This window comes from Musa acuminata, chromosome BXJ2-4 (genome assembly GCF_036884655.1).
Source record: "Musa acuminata AAA Group cultivar baxijiao chromosome BXJ2-4, Cavendish_Baxijiao_AAA, whole genome shotgun sequence".
In the NCBI taxonomy this organism is placed as follows: Eukaryota; Viridiplantae; Streptophyta; class Magnoliopsida; order Zingiberales; family Musaceae; genus Musa; species Musa acuminata.
The window spans coordinates 45,873,532-45,894,273 of NC_088341.1; the positions used below are offsets into that span (position 1 = coordinate 45,873,532).

Here is a 20,742-nt window from a genome sequence, read left to right on the forward strand (position 1 = left end):
GAGAACCCTCTGCGGTACAGCTTCCCGCCGATCAAGCTATACCAGGCGCCCGTTCGTCTCAGTCGACTTGCCGCCGCCGGGTCGTCGGGCTCCGCCCCATTTATCTTGAAGCGGAGTATCTCCTCCATCCAGTTCGGCGGGGTTCGGGTCTCGACGACGCCGCAGGACGGTATGGTTGGCGCTGTTATGGACTCGGTCGCGGGGGCCTTTTCTAAACCCCGTGCGGAGGCTGCTTTTGCCAAAGCGTCGGCGGACGCGTTTCGGACTCGGGGCACTTGTGTGATTGAGAATCGGCTGAAGAGGCGGGCGAGCCGCTGTGTTTCCGCCAGGTATGATGCCATCGTGGGGTCCCGGGCCTCGTAGTTCCCGTTTACGTGTCCTGTCACCAGCTGAGAGTCGTTGAATACCTCGAGGTTGTCTACCTGCATCTCCAAGGCGAGGCGTAGGCCATGTAGTAGCGCCTCGTATTCGGCTTCGTTGTTGGTGGCTTGGAATTGCAGCTGGATGGACCTTTCGTAGGTTTCCCCAGTAGGGCTTTTAAGGATGAGGCCGACTCCGGCCGCCGACATGTAGGGTCCAAGCACGGTCGGTATCTTTCCGTCCCTCTGCACAATCCTCAGGCGTTAGTTCAGAGATGAAGTCGGCCAGTACCTGGGCTTTTATGGCGCTCCACGGAGAGTATCGAATGTCGAACTCGCTGAGCTCGACCGACCATCGTAACATTCGACCCGACACGTCGAACTTGGACAGGATTTTCTGCAGCGGCTGGTCGGTGACGACTTTGATTGTGTGGGACTGGAAATAGGGGCGTAGCTTTCGCGCTGTCCTCACCAACGCCAGAGCTAGCCTTTCGATTGGGGGGGTACCGCGCCTCGGTGCCGGCGAGGATGTGGCTGACGTAATATACGGGCTGCTGCTGCGGTGGTGTTTCTCGGACCAGCACCGAGCTAACTACTCGTGCTGACGCCGCCAAGTAAAGGCTCAAGGTTTCTCCTGGCTCTGGGGAAGCGAGTCGGGGCAAGCGAGCAAGGTATACCTTCAGGTTTTCAAAGGCTTCCTCGCACTCGGGTGTCCAGGCGAAGTTATTGACTTGTTGTAGGGCCTGGAAGAAGGGCAAGCACTTGTCGCCCGACCTGGATATGAACCTACTGAGTGCCGCCAGTTTCCCTGTGAGACACTGTACTTCTTTGACGGATCGGGGTGAGCGCATCCGGGTTATGGCCCGTACTTTTTCTGGGTTGGCGTCTATTCCCCTCTGGTGGATGATGAAGCCAAGGAATCTTCCCGAGCTAACCCCGAAGACGCACTTCGCGGGGTTCAAACGCATATTGAATCGTTTAGGGTCTGAAAAGTTTCTGCCAAGTCGGTCAGGTGCGCCTCCGCGGTTTTGCTTTTTACGATCATGTCGTCCACATATATTTCCATGTTCCTGCCGATCTGGCGTCTGAACAGCTTGTCGACCATCCTCTGGTAGGTTGCCCCAGCGTTTTTTAAGCCGAACGGCATCACCTTGTAGCAATATATTCCTTTGTCGGTGATGAAAGCTGTATTCTCCTGGTCCGCTGGTGCCATGCGGATTTGGTTATAACCCGAGTATGCATCCAAGAAGGTAAGGAGCTCGTAGCCGGAGGTGGAGTCGACTAGCTGATCTACCCTGGGGAGCGGGTAGTAGTCTTTGGGGCACGCCCGGTTGAGATTGGTGTAGTCAACGCACATCCGCCAGCTTCCATTAGGTTTTTTAACGAGGACTACATTTGACAGCCACTGGGGGTACTTTAGTTCGGAAATGAATCCGGCCTCTGTTAACCGGTCGACCTCTTCACTGATCGCCTTCTGTCGGTCGGGGGCGAACCTGCGTGGTCTTTGCTTTACTGGCCTGGCCTCGGGATTGATATTAAGTTGGTGTTCGGCTATCGTCCGATCGATCCCCGGCATTTCCTTGGGCGACCATGCGAATACATCGGCGTTCGCTTTTAGGAACTCGACGAGCTGGAGCTGGTCTCCTTCGGGCTGAGCTGTGCCGATTTTTACGGTCTGACCGGGTCGGTCTTCCTTAATCGGCACCTCGGTAAGCCGCTCGGGCGGTTCAAAGCGTGTTGGCATGGGGGCCTCTTCTCGGGGGTCTGGGATGTGGGGGCACGCCCTCTTCGGGAGTGAGACCGCGGTGAGGTAGCACCTTCTTGACTCGCCTGGGTCGCTTCGCGATTCTCCGACCCCTGCCGAGGTGGGAAACTTGATGGCTCGGTGATAGGTTGAGACTACTGCTTTTAGCTTGTTGAGCGTCGGCCGCCCGAGGATGACGTTGTAAGCCGAGAGCAGGTCGACCACCATGTACGTAGTCATTATTGTCTTGGTCCTTGGCTCCTCCCCGATGGAGACAGGGAGTGTGGTGGTGCCGAGCAGGGAGATTGAGTCTCCGGTGAACCCCGTGAGTGCCGAGCTCATGGGGATGAGGTCTGATGAGGGAAATAATGGCGACAAGACGGGCTGACGTCACCTGTCCCATCACGCCTCAGCACTTGGTCAAACTGATCAGAACGCTGACCGAGGCACATTAATGTCCTGCAAAAGCCAAGTCCAACACACTGACCAAGGCACATTAATATCCTGCAAAAGCCAGGTCCAACACACTGATCGAGGTACATACTGCAGAATACTCCCCTATAAATACCCTCGCATGCTAAAGAGAAGAGGACTCCGACTAGAGAGGACACACTCACACTCCACACTTGTATGGAGCCATCTCTTCCTCCAAAACCCCCTCCACATCGCTAACTTAGCCGTCGGAGGGGTCGGGCCGAGCGCCTCGGCCCGACCTTTGTGCAGGTACCAGACGGTCGACTCTTCAGGTGCTGCGGTCAACCTGCCGACCCAAGCTGCGGCCGACCTGCCGACCCGAGCTGCGGCCGACCTGCCAACCCGAGCTGTGGCCGACCTGCCGACCCGAGCTGCGGCCGACCCGACGTCCCGACCCGAGCTGCGGCCGACCCGACGTCCCGAGCTGCGGCCGACCCGACGTCCCGACCCGAGCTGCGGCCGACCCGACGTCCCGACCCGAGCTGCGGCCGACCTGCCGACCCGAGCTGCGGCCGACCCGATGTCCCGACCCGAACCACCGCACGCGGCCGCCGGAAGACCCCGACGGACGCCGCTAGAGACCCCCGACTTCCGGACCCAGAACCGAGCCGCGACGGCCCCGAGGCCACGGCTTAAACAGATGCCTTGCCGCATCAGAATGGCGCTAGAGGAAGGGCCCGGAATGACGGTACGTTAGTCTTCTCCTTGGTTGCTCCACTGCAGCCGACCTGCACCAGCAGCAGCGACTTCTGTGGACGGTCTCGGCCCCTCGGCCCCACGCGCGCGGCCAGACCGAGCGTTTCGGCCCCACGCGCGCGACCAGCCCGCACGCGTCGGCCCCACGCGCGCGACCAGCCTGCGCGCCTCGGCGCCTCGGCCCCCACGCGCGCGGCTCGGCCCCTCGGTCCCACACGCGCGGCCCGCTGGTTGCCGGTCTCCGCCAGGGGACGCAGCCACTCGATCAAGGGCCAGACGCTCTCGCCGGACGGCGTCGTGGTCCAGATGAGTCGCGGCCGGATCGCGCCCCGCCCGGAGCCGACGTGCTCGCCGTCCACGGGCGAGTACTATGTCGACGCCTCGGAGGGTGATCTCCAGGTCGATGTGTTGAACTGGACGCTAGCCAACGGCGGCCTCGCGCCCAAGTCATGGACCGACTACCTCTACTTGTCGGTCGGCAGCCCTCTCTCCAACGCCGGCGCAAGCGGGCAAGACTTTCACCACGGACCTCAGATCAGCAATGTCCACGAGCTCGATATGGTCACAGGCAAGGGCGAGCTGATAACATGCTCAGAAGAGCAGAACTCAGAGCTGTTCCATGGAGTTCTCGGTGGTCTGGGACAGTTTGGGATCATCATCAGAGCCCGGATTGCACTGGAGACAGCTCCTCACGGGGTGAGATGGATCCGAGTACTGTACGACTCCGCGGCCTTCACCAGAGACCAGGAGCTCCTCGTCTCGCTCCACAGCGCCCACCGGAGCGAAAGATTCGACTACATCGAAGGCTTCGTCATCATTGATGAAGGCCTCATCAACAGCTGGAGGTCGTCCTTCTTCCCCAAGAACCCTGTTAAGGTAAGCTATGTTCACTCCAACACGCCGCTGCCTCGCTGCCTCGGCTCCTCGGCCTCGTGCGCAGCCAGCAAGCAGCCCTGCTGCCTCGGCCACTCGGCCTCATGCGCAGCCAACACGCTGCAGCCAACACGTTGCACGCTGCCTCGGCCACTCGGCCTCGTGCGCAGCCAGCAAGCAGCCTCGCTGCCTTGGCCACTCGGCCTCATGCGCAGCCAACACGTTGCACGCTGCCTCGGCCACTCGGCCCCTTGCGCAGCAAGCACTGCGCTGCCTCGGCCTCGGCCCCATGCGCGGCAGCAGCCACGCTGCCTCGGCCACTCGGCCTCGTGCGCAGCCAGCAAGCAGCCTCGCTGCCTTGGCCACTCGGCCTCATGCGCAGCCAACACGTTGCACGCTGCCTCGGCCACTCGGCCCCTTGCGCAGCAAGCACTGCGCTGCCTCGGCCTCGGCCCCATGCGCGGCAGCAGCCACGCTGCCTCGGCCACTCGGCCTCGTGCGCAGCCAGCAAGCAGTCTCGCTGCCTTGGCCACTCGGCCTCATGCGCAGCCAACACGCTGCAGCCAACACGTTGCACGCTGCCTCGGCCACTCGGCCCCTTGCGCAGCAAGCACTGCGCTGCCTCGGCCCCATGCGCGGCAGCAGCCACGCTGCCTCGTGCGCAGCCAGCAAGCAGCCTCGCTGCCTTGGCCACTCGGCCTCATGCGCAGCCAACACGTTGCACGCTGCCTCGGCCACTCGGCCCCTTGCGCAGCAAGCACTGCGCTGCCTCGGCCACTCGGCCTCATGCGCAGCCAACACGCTGCCTCGGCCACTCGGCGTCATGCGCAGCCAGCACGCTGCCTTACTGCTTTACTGCCTTGCTGCCTCGCTGCCTCGGCTCCTCGGCCTCGTGCGCAGCCAGCAAGCAGCCCTGCTGCCTCGGCCACTCGGCCTCATGCGCAGCCAACACGCTGCAGCCAACACGTTGCACGCTGCCTCGGCCACTCGGCCTCGTGCGCAGCCAGCAAGCAGCCTCGCTGCCTTGGCCACTCGGCCTCATGCGCAGCCAACACGTTGCACGCTGCCTCGGCCACTCGGCCCCTTGCGCAGCAAGCACTGCGCTGCCGAGTGGCCGGCCACTCGGCCCCTTGCGCAGCAAGCACTGCGCTGCCTCGGCCACTCGGCCTCATGCGCAGCCAACACGCTGCCTCGGCCACTCGGCGTCATGCGCAGCCAGCACGCTGCCTTACCGCTTTACTGCCTTGCTGCCTCGCTGCCTCGGCTCCTCGGCCTCGTGCGCAGCCAGCAAGCAGCCCTGCTGCCTCGGCCACTCGGCCTCATGCGCAGCCAACACGCTGCAGCCAACACGTTGCACGCTGCCTCGGCTCCTCGGCCCCATGCGCGGCCACCCCGCGTCAGCTCTTCGGCTGACGGCACAACCTGCTACCTCTGCTCATATCCCGAGCCGCTCCAGTTCATTTCCCGACTTGCGGCTCGACGATCCAGTCATTCCGAGTCGTTCCAGTTCAGGTTCCGATCTGCGACTCGTCGATCCAGTCATTCCGAGTCGTTCCAGTTCAGGTTCCGACCTGCGACTCGTCGATCCAGTCATTCCGAGTCGTTCCAGTTCAGGTTCCGACCTGCGACTCGTCGATCCAGTCATTCCGAGTCGTTCCAGTTCAGGTTCCGACCTGCGACTCGTCGATCCAGTCATTCCGAGTCGCTCCAGTTCGATCTTCGACTTGCAACTCGCCGCCTCGGCCCATAACCCGAGACACGCCTACGCGGTCTGCTCGTTCCAGTTCGATCTTCGACTTGCAACTCGCCGCCTCGGCCCATAACCCGAGACACGCCTACGCGGTCTGCTCGCTCCAGTTCGATCTTCGACTTGCAACTCGCCGCCTCGGCCCATAACCCGAGACACGCCTACGCGGTCTGCTCGTTCCAGTTCGATCTTCGACTTGCAACTCGCCGCCTCGGCCCATAACCCGAGACACGCCTACGCGGTCTGCTCGTTCCAGTTCGATCTTCGACTTGCAACTCGCCGCCTCGGCCCATAACCCGAGACACGCCTACGCGGTCTGCTCGTTCCAGTTCAGGCTCCGACCTGCGACTCGCCGGCTCCTCGGCTCATAGCACAGGTCGCTCCGGTTCGATCTTCGACTTGCGATTCGCCGGCTCAGACCATAACCCGAGTCGCTCCAGTTCGATCTTCGACTTGCAACTCGCCGCCTCGGCCCATAACCCGAGACACACCTACGCGGTCTGCTCGTTCCAGTTCAGGCTCCGACCTGCGACTCGCCGGCTCCTCGGCTCATAGCACGGGTCGCTCCAGTTCGATCTTCGACTTGCGATTCGCCGGCTCAGACCATAATCCGAGTCGCTCCAGTTCGATCTTCGACTTGCAACTCGCCGCCTCGGCCCATAACCCGAGACACGCCTACGCGGTCTGCTCGCTCCAGTTCGATCTCCGACTTGCATCTCGCCGCCTCGGCCCATAACCCGAGACACGCCTACGTGGTCTACTCGTTCCAGTTCGATCTCCGACTTGCGACTCGCCGACCCAAACCATAGCCCGAGTCACTCCAGCTCGATCTTCGACTTGCGACTCGCCGGCTCAATTCATAGCCCAAGTCGCTCTAGTTCGATCTCCGACTTGCGACTTGTCGGCCCAACCTGTCCAACAGCCTTATGCTCCTCGGCTCCATTCTCCCCAAAATTGCGACCGCACGACCAACCCACCTGAAAACAAGAGCCATGCATCGGACTCCCCTTGCGTGACAACCGACGCATAGCTCCTTTCAGGGGGGGGAATATGATGAGGGAAATAATGGCGACAAGACGGGCTGACGTCACCTGTCCCATCACGCCTCAGCACTTGGTCAAACTGATCAGAACGCTGACCGAGGCACATTAATGTCCTGCAAAAGCCAAGTCCAACACACTGACCAAGGCACATTAATATCCTGCAAAAGCCAGGTCCAACACACTGATCGAGGTACATACTGCAGAATACTCCCCTATAAATACCCTCGCATGCTAAAGAGAAGAGGACTCCGACTAGAGAGGACACACTCACACTCCACACTTGTATGGAGCCATCTCTTCCTCCAAAACCCCCTCCACATCGCTAACTTAGCCGTCGGAGGGGTCGGGCCGAGCGCCTCGGCCCGACCTTTGTGCAGGTACCAGACGGTCGACTCTTCAGGTGCTGCGGTCAACCTGCCGACCCGAGCTGCGGCCGACCTGCCGACCCGAGCTGCGGCCGACCTGCCAACCCGAGCTGTGGCCGACCTGCCGACCCGAGCTGCGGCCGACCCGACGTCCCGACCCGAGCTGCGGCCGACCTGCCGACCCGAGCTGCGGCCGACCCGATGTCCCGACCCGAACCACCGCACGCGGCCGCCGGAAGACCCCGACGGACGCCGCTAGAGACCCCCGACTTCCGGACCCAGAACCAAGCCGCGACGGCCCCGAGGCCACGGCTTAAACAGATGCCTTGCCGCATCAAGGTCTTCAGTGGGCAGGCCGAGCCTTTTGAAGGCGTCGAGGTACAGGATGTCGACGGAGCTCCCAGTGTCGACCATCACCCGCTTCACCCGGGCGTTGGCGATCTGGATAGAAATTACCAGAGCGTCGTCATGGTGGGATCTTTCCCCCTCCTCAGCCCCGAAAGAGATTTCGGGTTCTAGTTCGGGTCGGGGGCGCTTCTCGACCGAGCTTCGGGCATAGGATTTCCTCGCGCTTGAGCTGTTGCCGCCTGCCGCCGGTCCACCGATGATGACGTCGACCTGCCTTTCCACGGGCATTCGGGGACGCGGGGTTGCTTCGCGGGGTTCCTTGAGATAGCGGCCGAGGTACCCTCTTCTGATTAGCTCCTCGATCTGGTTCTGGAGGTCGTGACAGTCTTCCGTGTCATGGCCGTGGTCTCGGTGGAACCTGCAGTATTTCGACCGATTTTTGTAAGTAGCTCTCATGGGATTAGGGGGCCGCAAAAGACCCTTCTCCCTGATCTGGAGGAAGATCTCGGTGCGAGGTGCGTTGAGCGGGAGGGGCGGAGGCCTCGGGAGCCGCTGCTCGTGGTGGTCGGGCCTCCGGTGGGTTCGCGAGTCGGCCGACGAGGTGGCGGCTCGGGGTTGCTCGGTTCGCGATTTCTTCCCGACCGGACGTCTTCCTGCTGCTAATGCTTCGCCGGCGACGTATTGGTTTGCCCGGTAGAGCATCTCGGGGACAGTGGCGGGCAGCTTCTCGATCAATGACCAGAAGAATCTCGATGGTTTCAGCCCCGTCAGGAACGCCTGCATGATCAAAGAGGGGTGAGTGTCCGAATAGCCGCGGACCACCGCGGCGAAGCGCGTCACGAACTGCGCGAGCGTTTCTTCTTCGTGCTGCGATAGTGCCAGCAGGGCGGCTATGGAAGGCCGAGGTCGCGCGCTGGTAAGGAAGTTTTGTTCGAACTCTTTGGCGAACTGGTCAAAAGACGAGATCGAGGATTGTCGCAGCCGGCTGAACCACGCGCGTGCTGGTCCTCTGAAGGTGGTTGGAAACGTACGGCACATCAGCGCGTCGGACGTGCCGTAAAGGGCCATCTGAGTTCTGAACGCGGCGACATGCTCTGCTGGGTCGGAGCCGCCGTCGTATGTCTCGAGGGCCGGCACCCTAAAGTTGAGGGGGATGGGTTTTTCTTGTATTTCCTGAACGAAAGGGGACCCCCCCGAGGTGCCCTCGCTTGATTCGTCCCGCGACCTCTGGAGCTCGCGTCGGAACTCATCCAGGCGACGATTGACCTGGGAGAATTGTACCTTAAGGAAGCTGTCCGTCGAGTCGGACGATACGGTGTCAGGCTCGGGGCGACGCCGTGCGGCTCGAGAGGGGGCGGGAGAGACGCGCGTGGGCGAACCTTCGTGGTGGATGGCTCCGTCTCGGGTTTCACCGGTTGCATCCTGTCCCGCGCTCGGCCTTCGATGGGCCGGGTCGGCGGAGGCGTCCGTCAGTCGCCTGATTTCGGGAATAAATGGGACAACGGTCTGCATTATCTCCATCATTCCCTGCACTTGCTTAGCGAGAGCTAGGAACGCCTCGGGCAGTGCGGCCGGAGGGTCGACCGTGGTTAACGGGGGTGGCATCCCTAAGTCGTTGAACAGGCGCCAATAACGATCTGGCGTTGACGTCAGCATTTCTCCTTCTCCGTGGGTGACGGGCCCGGGAGGGTTGGCGTGAGGATCGTTCGGCATTCGGGGCCCTCCTTCTAGCGCCATTCTGATGTCATCTGCACCTGTTTAAGCCGTGACCTCGGGACGTTACGGCTTGGTTCAGGGGTCCGGATGCCGAAGATCGCGCGTAGAGCCTCCTGGTGTCTTCGGGGTGGGCGATCACGGCCGGTCGATCCGCGGGTGATCCCTCGAGGTGGTCAGCTGCAATCCCCTGGCAACGTGGTCGCCGAGTACCTGCACAAAGGTCGGACCGTCTTCTGGGCCCGACCCCTCCGACGGTCTTGTTAGTGAATCAAAATGGGTTCCTCCCCCCCCCCCGGTGGCCTTTTTGGCCCCGGACTCTTATAGTTTCGGTCTGATATTACCTGGTGTTCCTGCTTGTCAGAACGGGGTCGTGCCTCTGACTGGATTTGACGTTGCCATTAGGGTGGCGTGTCGGATCATCCGATCGCAGGGTATGGGCGAGGGAGTCGCTGGCTGAGGGGGTGACGTTGGAGACGTCGGGTCGACATTAATGCCCGTACACTCGGACAGGGTGCGGCCTGCGCGCGGAGGATGGCGTGACATGTTGCGTCGTCATCACTCCCTGAGGGGAGTCTTTTCTACTGTCCCGCCCTGGGATGGCTGGGGTCATGGTTCGTGTCCCCGTTGACTTTCATGGTGATTCCCCTATCATTACTGATGCTTATTTGGGCTGTAAAGGAATTCCTGAAAATTCACAACTTTTTGAAGATAAAATCTAGATTTATGGTCATCGATAGAAAAAATAAAGCGATTTCTGCTAACAATCAAAACCTAAATCTTAAACCGAGAAGGGAAAATTGAGTCACCATGGAAACCTTCGGTTCAACATACATCATGAATGATTGAAGAGCAATAGCGCATACCTAATGAGATTTTTCGAGGTGATTCTGGGGGCTTTGATCGCGGCACCAATCGAGCTGCTCCCGGTGATATAAATCCCCCTGAAGTAATCAAAACAGAGTATACACGATAACATCTGGAAATGAAAGCGGGTAAAGGGGAGGGTTTTGATCGTCGTCTCACCAGGCGGCCCCGAGGACCGAGACGCCGATGGAGATGGCGATGCCGACGGAGGCGAAGGTGTAGGGCGAGATCTGCGTCAGCGCCCGCGACCACGAACTCGCCATCGCAGTGCTCAGCGAAGAGTAGAGGAGGCGAAGCTGATGCGATGCCACACACGAGATCGTGGAATAAGAACCTTGCTGTGTGTTTTCTTGTTTCCGGAAACAAAAACAACCTTACAACAAGAATCGCGGGAGCCACCCCTTCAGTGCTTGACGCTTTGTTGCGTGTTCTCTTGATTTTGGCAACGAAAACATGGGAGTCCAAAATCTGCCAACTAAAGCAGTCTCCTCAGAGATCTGACGATAATAGATCAATATATAATAGCATGGTTTGATGCCTGATATAAAAAACCTGAATCTAATCTAAAATTTGAATCTAAACACAAAACATATAACCAATGGAAAGATCGGATTGGGATATATCACACATGTATTACATTTCTGACTGACTGACTGACAAGTAGTATACAGCATTTCCTTGCACAAATTCATGGCTTATATAGGGATATCATCAGCAAGTCTCTACACTATAAATACAACTTGGATTTACAAAGTGATATCTTCACCATTCCTCTCAGCAGTAGAACATCACCCTCTTAACTTTCTCTTTCAAAGCAGGCAGGGGCTTCACAGGGGAATCGTTCCCCTGGCACACGCTTCGTGATGTTGAATTCTCCGATACCGCTGGATCCATGTAGAACCGGGCACGAAAGGCAGCCAGATGAGCATAATATGCAGGTGGCACTGTTCCATCATCATCGATAGAAAAGCAAATGATAGAGATTGGTTAGTGTTGTCATCATTGATAGAAAAGCGAAGTGTCGTTCTTCATTGTCAAATGCAAAAGAAGACATGTTTTTCTTGGTCTATTTCGATTCGTAGGTGCTGAGAATGATGAGAATGAAGATGCATTTGTGTTGCAGTTTGCTTGTTGAACATCAATTAATCTGCACGTAGGAACACGAATCTGATAATGGACTATTGTGCTGCTATGGTAAGACACCAAGCAAGATTAAGAAGGCCCTATGTAGGATCAACAAATATTTCATGGTTAGCAGCCAATCTGATATGAATTTTCAAGTACATATCTAGTTGAGAGGCAGTTAAAGACCTTATCTAGTTGAGAGTTGAATATTTTCAACTCAAGCAACAGAAAACCAATCAAAATTTCTCTTAACTTGATGGGAATTCTATAAGAACATAAAATAAGAATGAGGGAACAGAAAAGTAACCTTCAACTGGAATGCAAAGATCAAGATATTACATCTAGTTATGTTACTGTCTTAGGACAATAAGCAATATGAGTAAGACATACCGATAGAGACAGAGCGGGTGCATCGAGCATACCTGCAAATTACATATTATTCCCAGTATCAGGCGAATTATTTAAAATAAATCACAAAACAAAATTTAATCTGAATGTCTTTACGTATAACAGAGATTGTTTGTTAGTGTCTGCATCTCATCTGCCGAGAAATTGTTCTCATCCCACAGAACATGGTAACGCGCTGGTCGGCTAGTACCCTACCAAAATAGAACACGTAAGAAATTGTTATGGTGAGAACAGGCTTTTTTTTCATCATCTCTATGATGATTTAGATTATTGTTGTCCTAACAACATTAAATTTTAATAATATCCAACAAGATTGTGTGCTTTCACCAAGCACATCTTCCACTGAAAAGGTTTGCAAGATAAAATCTTCTTAGCATTAGCTTGCCGAGTCGCTTATACATCCAATGCATCATTTTCATAATCAAAAGACTTGGAAAGATTATAAAGCTTAATAACTATAGTATGACAAACTTCTGGCATTTTCCTACCTGTATTCCAGCATGACTGCACAAGTAGAAGTCAAATTCAGAAGGATGACAAATTTTAGAGTCAACCACGGTGCCTGCCACATCAGACCATCAGTAATCTAGCCCTAAAGAATGCAATTACTATTACCAATATCGCTAATTTTTCCTTGGCAACCTACTAAATTCATATCTCTATCAACAATCATGGTTCAGCAATAATGGAGAAGACAGTCCTTACCAGGTAGGATATTTCCACTCTTGTCTGTGCTACTTCTGTCTTTGTGGTTGTTTGCGAATAACCTTGTATGGTGGCGTTTTTGAACCACCACAAAGGTCACAGGAGGCTGGTAATTTGGTTCTAAAGATGCACATGCCTGCAAAACTGAATTAATAAGCAGCAGTATTCTGAGGGATATGTTTAGCTTAAACACTTTGGATCTTATTAACCTTGCGAATGGCATCGAGTTCGTATAGCAAGACTTGATAAAACTGTCCTTCGCTGACACCATCCCTGCAAAGTGAGAAAGAATCAATATGAGAAAACCAATTCTACTATATAGTACCTAAAATATTTGATATTAGTAAAAAAATGTTTGCTGAGAACAATTTGATTAACTTCTGAGAAAGAGATAATTAACTGTGACCATTCCCTATAAGATAGACACAAGATGTACTACCTGTAGAAGATAATCCTTAATGGTTTTTGTCCTGTTGCCTTCCTGAAAGATATTAGAAGCTCCCTACAAAATTGCATTAAATGAAATTTAGATATCGATAGATACAGCGGAACCTAAATTTTTTTTGAAAGTCATGCATGTGACTAAATATAAGTACAAGAAAATTGACTGTTATAGTATCAATAACATAGATATCTAGCTTGCTTCCTGTTCCTGAGTTCAGAGCTTCAAAGTGGTCAAATGGGTTCATACTAACCAGCCTTACCAGTCCGAACAAGGACTGACACTGGACTATATAGGTTGATGATAATCAGTATTTAATTTTTTATATTTCTTTCAGTGATACCCAAAAGCAGTATCAGACCCATATCGAAAAACCTTGTCTGCAATATTTAAAAAGATATGCTTTAATGCATGAGCTTTGAGCAAATACTTTTATAGCGTGTTTAATTTATGATATGAGATACTGCCATCATATTTAAAAGTCAGACTAATAGCACTGGAATATGTTATATTGGTTTAAATTCCTAACATCTGACAGCGTTCCTATTAATAACTGCGGTTATAAAGTCTTCGCTCCTGAATAGATAGTTATAACTGCAGCCACACAGACAGCCAACTACCTTAGTAGGAAAACTAGTGACAGGGCAGTCACCTTGTCATGAAATAGATACAAACCTGATCATGCCTCCTGTAACTGTGCCACGTTGAGGGTCATGCCATGTCTTGAATAGATCCTGAATGAGTTCTTGTCGATGAGCCTGAGCACAAACTAGTCCAGCATATTTTGTAACTTCAGGCCAATCTTGAGAGGCAACAACCTGAAATCAAAACAAAATTTTATGAATGCATATCACTAACTGCAGAAATATGCGGGCAAAATTAAACATATTATAATTTTAATTACGGCAGCAATAGATGGACTAGAATCTTCTCCAGTCTCTGGATGTGTCACATCTGCTCCAAATATAATGGTCGGTATATCACTGACTAATGGAATTCTCCAACTTATAGCATCTAAGAGCACAGTATTTCTTCCTCCCATCTGCAATCGACATAAGGTATATCATAAAAGCTCCATAAGGTGTTTGAAAATGTACTCAAGGGTTTCAGGCAGTCTGTTAATGAAGATGACAAGAAGCTTTAAAGGCACCTTGACATTAATTTTGAGTGAGACATTTGCAAGGTACTGTTTGCTGACTTTGAACACATGTTTTGTTAGGCAGCACTGAGATATCAACCCCAAATCAGTTTCACATATCCGTTTAAGATCACCTATAGAAGAACAACCATCATTACTGTACCATATTTAAGCAATAGGCAAAAAAAGGTTGGAGCCAATGGATGAGAAGGCTTGGATGCATACCATATAAAGAACCATTGTTATCAGGAAGGATGGCTACAAGAAGCTCAAGCTCTTTTCCTTTGAGCTTGTTGGTTGCGACATTATATACATGTCTTAGAGCCTTCTCAACTTGGTCAGGCCTTGCAGAATATATTGGGATAACTGGTTCACGGTTGAATTCCTGAGGAGTATGAACCATGAGAATTGCGTCCACATTCCCTTGACCATTTCCAAAAATGTTAACTATCTCAAGATTAATTACATAATACACATAAGATACTTGGCCAAACTATTCTTTGGTTTACATCCACTTAAGATATTTAAATTATAAAGTAAAATAATAAATTGAAAAATGAAACCTTACCATGCCAGATACTTGGCACATCTGTGCTAGCTCCTGACAAAAACTATGAGCGGTATTTTCCTGAACGCTTCGAGAGAAGTTAATACAGGCCCAGTAATTTACTGTGCATCCATTGATCACTTTCTGCATTGATTCATTTAACAGATATTAGTGGAAACGAAGTTGGAGAAATTTATTCTAGAGTTCAAGGGTGAGGATTTTCTCCAATATTGCTTTCAATTAGAACCTTCCAAATCAAACTGTCCAGTGGACTCTCACCTTGATGGGGGCTAAACATCTATTTTGGACATGAAGGGTATGATCATAATTGGAAACATAAAGTATCTGGAGATAATAACCACAATGACGTTTAAATTGGACAAGTACCTTATTCATCATATTCCACTGACCAACTTGAGGCAGACACTCTTTTTCTTTTCCGGTGTCATGGTATTTCAGCTTCATAATGCACATTGCACAAATCAATATGTTGTCATGGACAATTGATTGCACAAGAAGAAAAAATGATAATAGCCATTCAATTCCATCAAGTAGTTGAAGCAATATATTACCCATGGAGCAGGAAGTACTCGAGCTTCCACTGAGGTTAGCTTGTCACTAATGTTGATTCCAAATTCCTTCGCATAGGGATCATGTCCATAAGCATTTTGACGAACTGTCTGTAGATGAAGGGCAAAGATTCATAACAATTTGAGAAACATTTTGTGTTTGATAACGACCAAAGGAAACAGAACATAACAATAGTTTAAAAGAAGAGCACATACTTTTAAAATGGTCATAAGCATATGAACAAATAGTCATAAGTAGTCAAAGCCCAGCATAATGGTAACTTGACTCACAAATGTGAGAGATTTCTGGCTTAAGAAAAAGTCACATCTCGGCCAGCATGATCAGTTTGCACCAGAATGGGAACAGTTATGAACTGATCTTTTGAAACCAAATGTTTCGGCACTCAACTAGTTCTTTTACACTTGTGAATGGTCAGTGCAAGAATCCTATTTATACTTTTTATTGGTGGTTACTAGTGTAGTTTGAAAACTCCATATACATATATGCTTCCCATATAATCCCAACCAAGTATTAGAAAATGTTCTTGTAGCAATGATGGATGACATTTGATAGTTAAAATCAACTTAAAACAATTTAGAGGAGATTATATGAAGTCCTCTTTAAGGCCCAGAAGTTAATCCCCAGCATAATGTTCACAATAGAAGTGGATTTTACCATGATACCATCACATATACTAACCTGCAAAACATCAATTTCTTGTTCTCTGGGTCTCTGGCATGTAACTTTTAGCAAGGAAGTAATTTGCTTTTCATTCAACCTCTTTGTGTACCTCTGACCCTCAACTATCTTACAAGCCTGCATATTATGAATAAAATCAGATCTAAAATTTTGGTTGATAGACTCTGCTATGACTGATTGCACTCACCTCCATCGGAAGATAATTTGCCTTCTTTTGATTTCCTACTTGAAGGCAAGGAAGATGAGAATACTGAATTGTAAACCCATACATTTCCTTGAAGTATTCAACCACCGATTTCATATTCATCTGATCATCAATTGGGAAACTGTTGAAATAGCAGAGTCAGAACTCTAAAAACAAATAGAAGGATTTCAATTACAATTATATAATAATCAAGGCAAGGAACTTTTTGAAACATTATGCACCAATTTTCATGGCAACTTTGCATGTATTAATTGAAATAAATCACATTCAAATAAATTACCAGAAGGCTAGTTTTCATGTGTACACAGTAAAGGTGAACATGATCCCACATGTGTGGCACATGCCCATGTCAAGAATTTCTCAAAGTTTTACTATCGAGTAAAATGTGTATCGTGTGTTATAAAAATAGGCATTTCCGAGAAATTCTTTTGCTTAAGACTATATGGCTCACTAACAGTAGTCATTTACATTCTAGTAGAAATGGTAAGTGCACAAACTAAATAGAATATGGAATTATACTGCTTACATTAGTTCACGAGTAGGTTGTGCTGTCAGCCCGGAAACTCGATATTTCCGCCGCACGTTTCCTCTGTGAGTGATTTCAACTTTGACACCTCTTAAAGCCTTCTTTATCTGCTTGACATCACCAATTATGCAGAGCTGTTCTTAGTTAAATATGTATATAAATTTTATCGAAAAATCACCAAAAGGCATTACACTCTAGTTTCTGCCAGAAAATCTTTAAAAACGATTTGATTGTTTACAAGCCAATTTGCAAGTTATATTCAGATGAACATTCCCTGACTAAAAATAAATAACTTGAAGATGATAAAATGTTGGGTGCATATTCTGGAATTATTCTGGAAGTACACCTTTATACGATCAGCATCCGATAATGGCCTAGACGATACATCTTTCCCTAGTATCTGAGCAACAAACTCGACCACCGGAAGAGGATCGATGAATGCGGTGCACGACATATCTGATATCCGATATAAACCAATCCATTAGAAAGAACAAAAAGATAAAGAAAGAATCATATCGTGAGCAAGAAATACATACCGATGTTGAGCGAGAGGCCCATCTGGGTTGGTCTAATACTCTGGTAGAAGCCACACCATGACTGCAAGCCATCACCCAGCCTTTGTGGTTTTCTGATATCTGGAGAATAGAAGCATCTTCCGACGGATATGTACCTACAAGATAGCATTTTCAGCAATCACAAGGTGTACACATTAAAAGCAACACAATTCTCAAAAGAAACGGTACCTTTGGCTTGATAACTCCCTTAGAACAATATCAAGAACCTGAAGGGCTTGTCGCGGAGCATCAGTCTGTCGTCCAGCAATAAACTGACGCAAATGGTGAAGGTCAGCATGAGCTACAAACTTGATCCCAACTCTATACTCCTTTTCTCTTCACAACAAAATTGGATTAAGTAAAGAGCCGCCACAATGCGGGAAAATGACACAAAGGGCATGAAGAAACAAGAGAAAGGGGCAGCAATTAACCTAGTAATCCCTCCATCCTCCTCCAAAAGCTTTATAGTGAACTCCTTTGAAGTGAAAGGCAAAGACCCAACCGTATAAAGGCTCTTCCTCCCATCATAAGCAGGAAGCCTCATACCCAAGTCGGTCTCCCTGTACAGCCTTACAAATTCTGCTATGATAGCTCTGTTTATACTCCGAGAGCTCACTTCCGGCGTAATCGTCACCTGCAAATGATCAAAGGTAACAACTTCAGGGATGCTTGGGCACTAAGAAATCGCTGATGCTGTGAATAGTAGACTTACATCATATTGATTCAAGTCCTTATCGGGCAACTCTGCAAGGAAATGATTGGCCTTGACAATGCACCTGGTGCCCGCCTGTCCAAATCCTGGCCGCCGGCAGAAGACGACGCCTTTACTGGAGACCGGAGGAGCAACGGTTTCTGGTCCGACTTCCACTTCCTGCTTCACCTCTCGCTCCACCGCCTTCCTCCTCCCTCTTCCTCGTCGGCGTCTAACACTCTTAATGTCATGCGGCAGGCACCCGTTCTCGAGCTTCTGCTGGTTCATGCTGTTGTTGAGAGGCTGCTTCTTCGAGACGATGGGCTTCACCCCCTTGAGCTCCTTCGTCATCTGCCGGCTGGGCATCGCGGCGGCGCGAGGGGATGACGAAGAACGGACACAGGCACCTTCTCTACCTACATCAGCTAGCATCGCGCGCCCCTACGGATCCACATGCATTATCTATCCCCTGGGCATAGCAGAACAGAGACAGTGGGAGGCAAGGATGAGCAGAGCAGCAGAGAGTTTAAAGAAGCGCATATAGTAAAGGTTTTGCAGTGATAGCAGCAGCAGATGAGGGATAAACCGATGCATTAATATCTTCTGCAGAAGTGCAGTTCTACAGTTCGTGAGGCTTCTTTGACTCTCTAGGCGGCATGGGCCAACCTAGGAGCAGGGGCTCAGTCTAATTTGGGAAGCAGGAGGAGAGGATGATTCAAACGCAGCAGATACGTTGCCAGTAGCGGCTGCCACGAGGTGCAGAGTCAAACAGAAAGAAGAACATGGTAACCCCTCCTCCCATATTCCATCACTGTTTGCATAGGAGGCCTCGGTCGAAGCATTACAGGTTTGTCTACAGAACAAACAAAGCACCATCGCTGGAACGGCTAGAACTTGCAACCTTCACAAACTAGTAATTTAATGATGGTGGGTAGGAGAAAGAGCACATTGGGATGGATTCGTCGCAGTCTTGGTGTCGGGCTCGATGGGGATGGTAGCAGAACACCGCAGCGATGTCGTTACGTGATGGGCTTTGGATTTGGGCTACAAGGAGCACAGTGGAGGAGGAGAGAAGAGCGTTCCTAAATGCCCGAAGGACAAAGCGTCGCATTCGACAGTCGTCCCCCATTGCCCCATCGATAGCAGCAGATGTAGGTGCTGTAGCCATGGAGTCTCTACAGTGCACAAGCGAGCTATTTTAACGCCGGTTCTCACTGCAAGCAGGCAGTCGACTAAACTCGATTAAATCTCGTTATGCAGCTTCAGCTTCAGCTTCGAGGATTTGGACTCGATGCTTTATGGTAGCCTCGATTGGCGAGCCAAGTGGAGGAGAGGTTTGTGGATTCTGATATCTAATACGTTAGTAGCTGTCAGGCTAGATTTCATAGGACTTGATGTGATCGATGTAGAGAAAGAGATGGAGAGCATTAAAAGGCGGCCGTGAGCGGCACCTCGCACTACCAGCGTGCCGACCATTACAATTCCTTTCGAGCTACTTCTAAGACAGCTACGTCCGCGGCCGCTGAGGCCCCCCGAAAGAGCAAACAAGATTCGCCGGATCGAAAAGAACCAATCATCAAAAGGAGTTCTGTGCGGTCAGCAAAGGAAAGGAAACGCAGAAGGTAGCTGCCAAGTGACTGTCGATAACCTCGGGCTAAGAAGATGGAGCGTGAATGATGGTTCGACGAGATGACTCCCGATACCTCCATGCTCACACGCAACACAGACTGGCAGCGAATGGACTTTCACGTTGGCAGCGAGGGAGAGCTACAGAGCGGCAAGGGCAATCATGAGATGGCCATGGAGGTATAGAGAGAGCGATGTCTGCTTACCCACAGAGAACCTTTTGCTTTGCGCTACTGCTAAAAGGAAGGGAAAAGGAAGGGCCATTTGGTACTCTCCGCTCTCTTTATTCCCTTGAAACACCCGAGGAAGAGTGAGCGAGGGACATGAAGAAGAGTGAGGTGTGGCAGTGGGGAACCAAAAGTGAAACAGATCACACTGGCTCTGCCAAAATGACTATTCTTCTACGAAGAAAAATGGCTCTAAGGTGGACATACTTGAAGCAACAATAAATATCTCCATGTTCTCGCACCATGGCTACAGTCCAGCTGCAGACCAAGATCTTGTCGTTTAAGCCAAGATCCCAGATGCTGAGACCAAGTACTAGAGAGAAACTTAGAGACTAAGAAGAAGCTCAAAACTAAGCATCGAGCCAAAAACACCCAGAAAGAGAAAGGAGTGCAAGAGCGACAAGAAGCAAACCTGGTGTCTACGATCCCTGCGAAGGGATGCCGAGATGAGAACTCTTATCCTCCGTTGCTGCTGCTGCTGCTGCTGCTGCTGAATAAAGAGGAGGAGAGGGAGGGCGTGCGCTTCTCTTCCTTCCGAATCCTTTCTTCTCGTATTTTTATAAGGCCTCCTCCACGCTTCGAACTCGCCGGATGGCGTTATAATAACTCAGATCCCATCCGTCGCCAAAAGCAAAGCTTCCCCCTTCTGCTGTGCTCGCGAACACGACTCCATGAGCAAGAGCTCTTTTCCTGGTGCTTTCTCTTGCTCTCAGTGGCCCCTGGCTCTGGTCTAGAGCGCAGTGCTGGATAAAGAAACAAAGTGAGGAGGATATGGGCTTCAGGATCGAGGCAGCGACAGCAGAGAATGTCCGTCGATTAGATGAGGTGAAGACCCGCTTCGAAAGCATGCGCGAGGAAAGAGACGAGTGACGCGAATTAAATATGAATATACAACCACATACATTTCTTTCATATACAGATATATATTCATGTTTACGGTCATCGAAGCGCCATAATAGCCATCATTGCTGATATGGTGCAACTAACTAAACCTGTAAGATTACGAAGATTAATGGGGTGGAGGAACTCTTCTGCAGGTGAGAGAAGAAG

General features: G+C 51.2%; 4 protein-coding genes across 4 annotated transcripts; 1 reads left to right on the plus strand and 3 right to left on the minus strand.

Moving 5' to 3' along the window:
- The first annotated feature begins 3,579 nt into the window (after positions 1 to 3,579).
- On the plus strand, positions 3,580 to 6,923 carry LOC135608842 (cytokinin dehydrogenase 5-like). The gene is made up of 2 exons (XM_065101890.1): positions 3,580 to 4,149; positions 6,816 to 6,923. Exons 1-2 carry the CDS (start codon positions 3,580 to 3,582, stop codon positions 6,921 to 6,923), a joined length of 678 nt encoding a protein of 225 aa, XP_064957962.1.
- LOC135611252 (uncharacterized) lies at positions 5,815 to 10,527 on the minus strand. Its single transcript, XM_065106817.1, has 3 exons — positions 10,389 to 10,527; positions 10,229 to 10,306; positions 5,815 to 10,049 (listed from the first exon to the last, which is right to left on the minus strand). The coding sequence occupies exon 3, from the start codon at positions 9,384 to 9,386 to the stop codon at positions 7,557 to 7,559; it is 1,830 nt and encodes a 609-aa protein (XP_064962889.1). The 5' UTR covers positions 9,387 to 10,049; positions 10,229 to 10,306; positions 10,389 to 10,527; the 3' UTR covers positions 5,815 to 7,556.
- On the minus strand, positions 9,944 to 10,492 carry LOC135608843 (V-type proton ATPase subunit c''2-like). The gene is made up of 3 exons (XM_065101891.1): positions 10,389 to 10,492; positions 10,229 to 10,306; positions 9,944 to 10,049 (listed from the first exon to the last, which is right to left on the minus strand). The coding sequence occupies exons 1-3, from the start codon at positions 10,490 to 10,492 to the stop codon at positions 9,944 to 9,946; spliced, it is 288 nt and encodes a 95-aa protein (XP_064957963.1).
- Positions 10,528 to 10,821: 294 nt separating the features above from the next.
- On the minus strand, positions 10,822 to 20,505 carry LOC135611253 (protein argonaute PNH1-like). The gene is made up of 23 exons (XM_065106818.1): positions 20,105 to 20,505; positions 17,861 to 18,308; positions 17,580 to 17,782; positions 17,338 to 17,484; positions 17,131 to 17,264; positions 16,941 to 17,050; positions 16,595 to 16,701; positions 16,051 to 16,189; positions 15,864 to 15,980; positions 15,167 to 15,274; positions 14,982 to 15,053; positions 14,616 to 14,738; positions 14,273 to 14,432; positions 14,060 to 14,181; positions 13,814 to 13,951; positions 13,585 to 13,727; positions 12,907 to 12,969; positions 12,677 to 12,740; positions 12,468 to 12,603; positions 12,251 to 12,324; positions 11,859 to 11,953; positions 11,745 to 11,776; positions 10,822 to 11,173 (listed from the first exon to the last, which is right to left on the minus strand). The coding sequence occupies exons 2-23, from the start codon at positions 18,269 to 18,271 to the stop codon at positions 11,004 to 11,006; spliced, it is 2,868 nt and encodes a 955-aa protein (XP_064962890.1). The 5' UTR covers positions 18,272 to 18,308; positions 20,105 to 20,505; the 3' UTR covers positions 10,822 to 11,003.
- Positions 20,506 to 20,742: the final 237 nt, after the last annotated feature.

Bases quoted from the DNA above. Each gene is read 5' to 3' on its own strand.
- LOC135608842 (XM_065101890.1), top strand. From the start codon at position 3,580: ATGAGTCGCGGCCGGATCGCGCCCCGCCCGGAGCCGACGTGCTCGCCG. The intron at 4,150-6,815 runs GTAAGCTATGTT...CCTGTCCAACAG, and splicing joins TCCCCAAGAACCCTGTTAAG to CCTTATGCTCCTCGGCTCCA.
- LOC135611252 (XM_065106817.1), bottom strand. From the start codon at position 9,386: ATGGCGCTAGAAGGAGGGCCCCGAATGCCGAACGATCCTCACGCCAAC.
- LOC135608843 (XM_065101891.1), bottom strand. From the start codon at position 10,492: ATGGCGAGTTCGTGGTCGCGGGCGCTGACGCAGATCTCGCCCTACACC. The intron at 10,307-10,388 runs GTGAGACGACGA...TGATTACTTCAG, and splicing joins TCGGTCCTCGGGGCCGCCTG to GGGGATTTATATCACCGGGA. The intron at 10,050-10,228 runs GTATGCGCTATT...GTGAATTTTCAG, and splicing joins ACCTCGAAAAATCTCATTAG to GAATTCCTTTACAGCCCAAA.
- LOC135611253 (XM_065106818.1), bottom strand. From the start codon at position 18,271: ATGCTAGCTGATGTAGGTAGAGAAGGTGCCTGTGTCCGTTCTTCGTCA. The intron at 12,741-12,906 runs GTAGTACATCTT...CTCACTTTGCAG, and splicing joins TTAAGGATTATCTTCTACAG to GGATGGTGTCAGCGAAGGAC. The intron at 11,954-12,250 runs GTAGGAAAATGC...CTATTTTGGTAG, and splicing joins GCAGTCATGCTGGAATACAG to GGTACTAGCCGACCAGCGCG.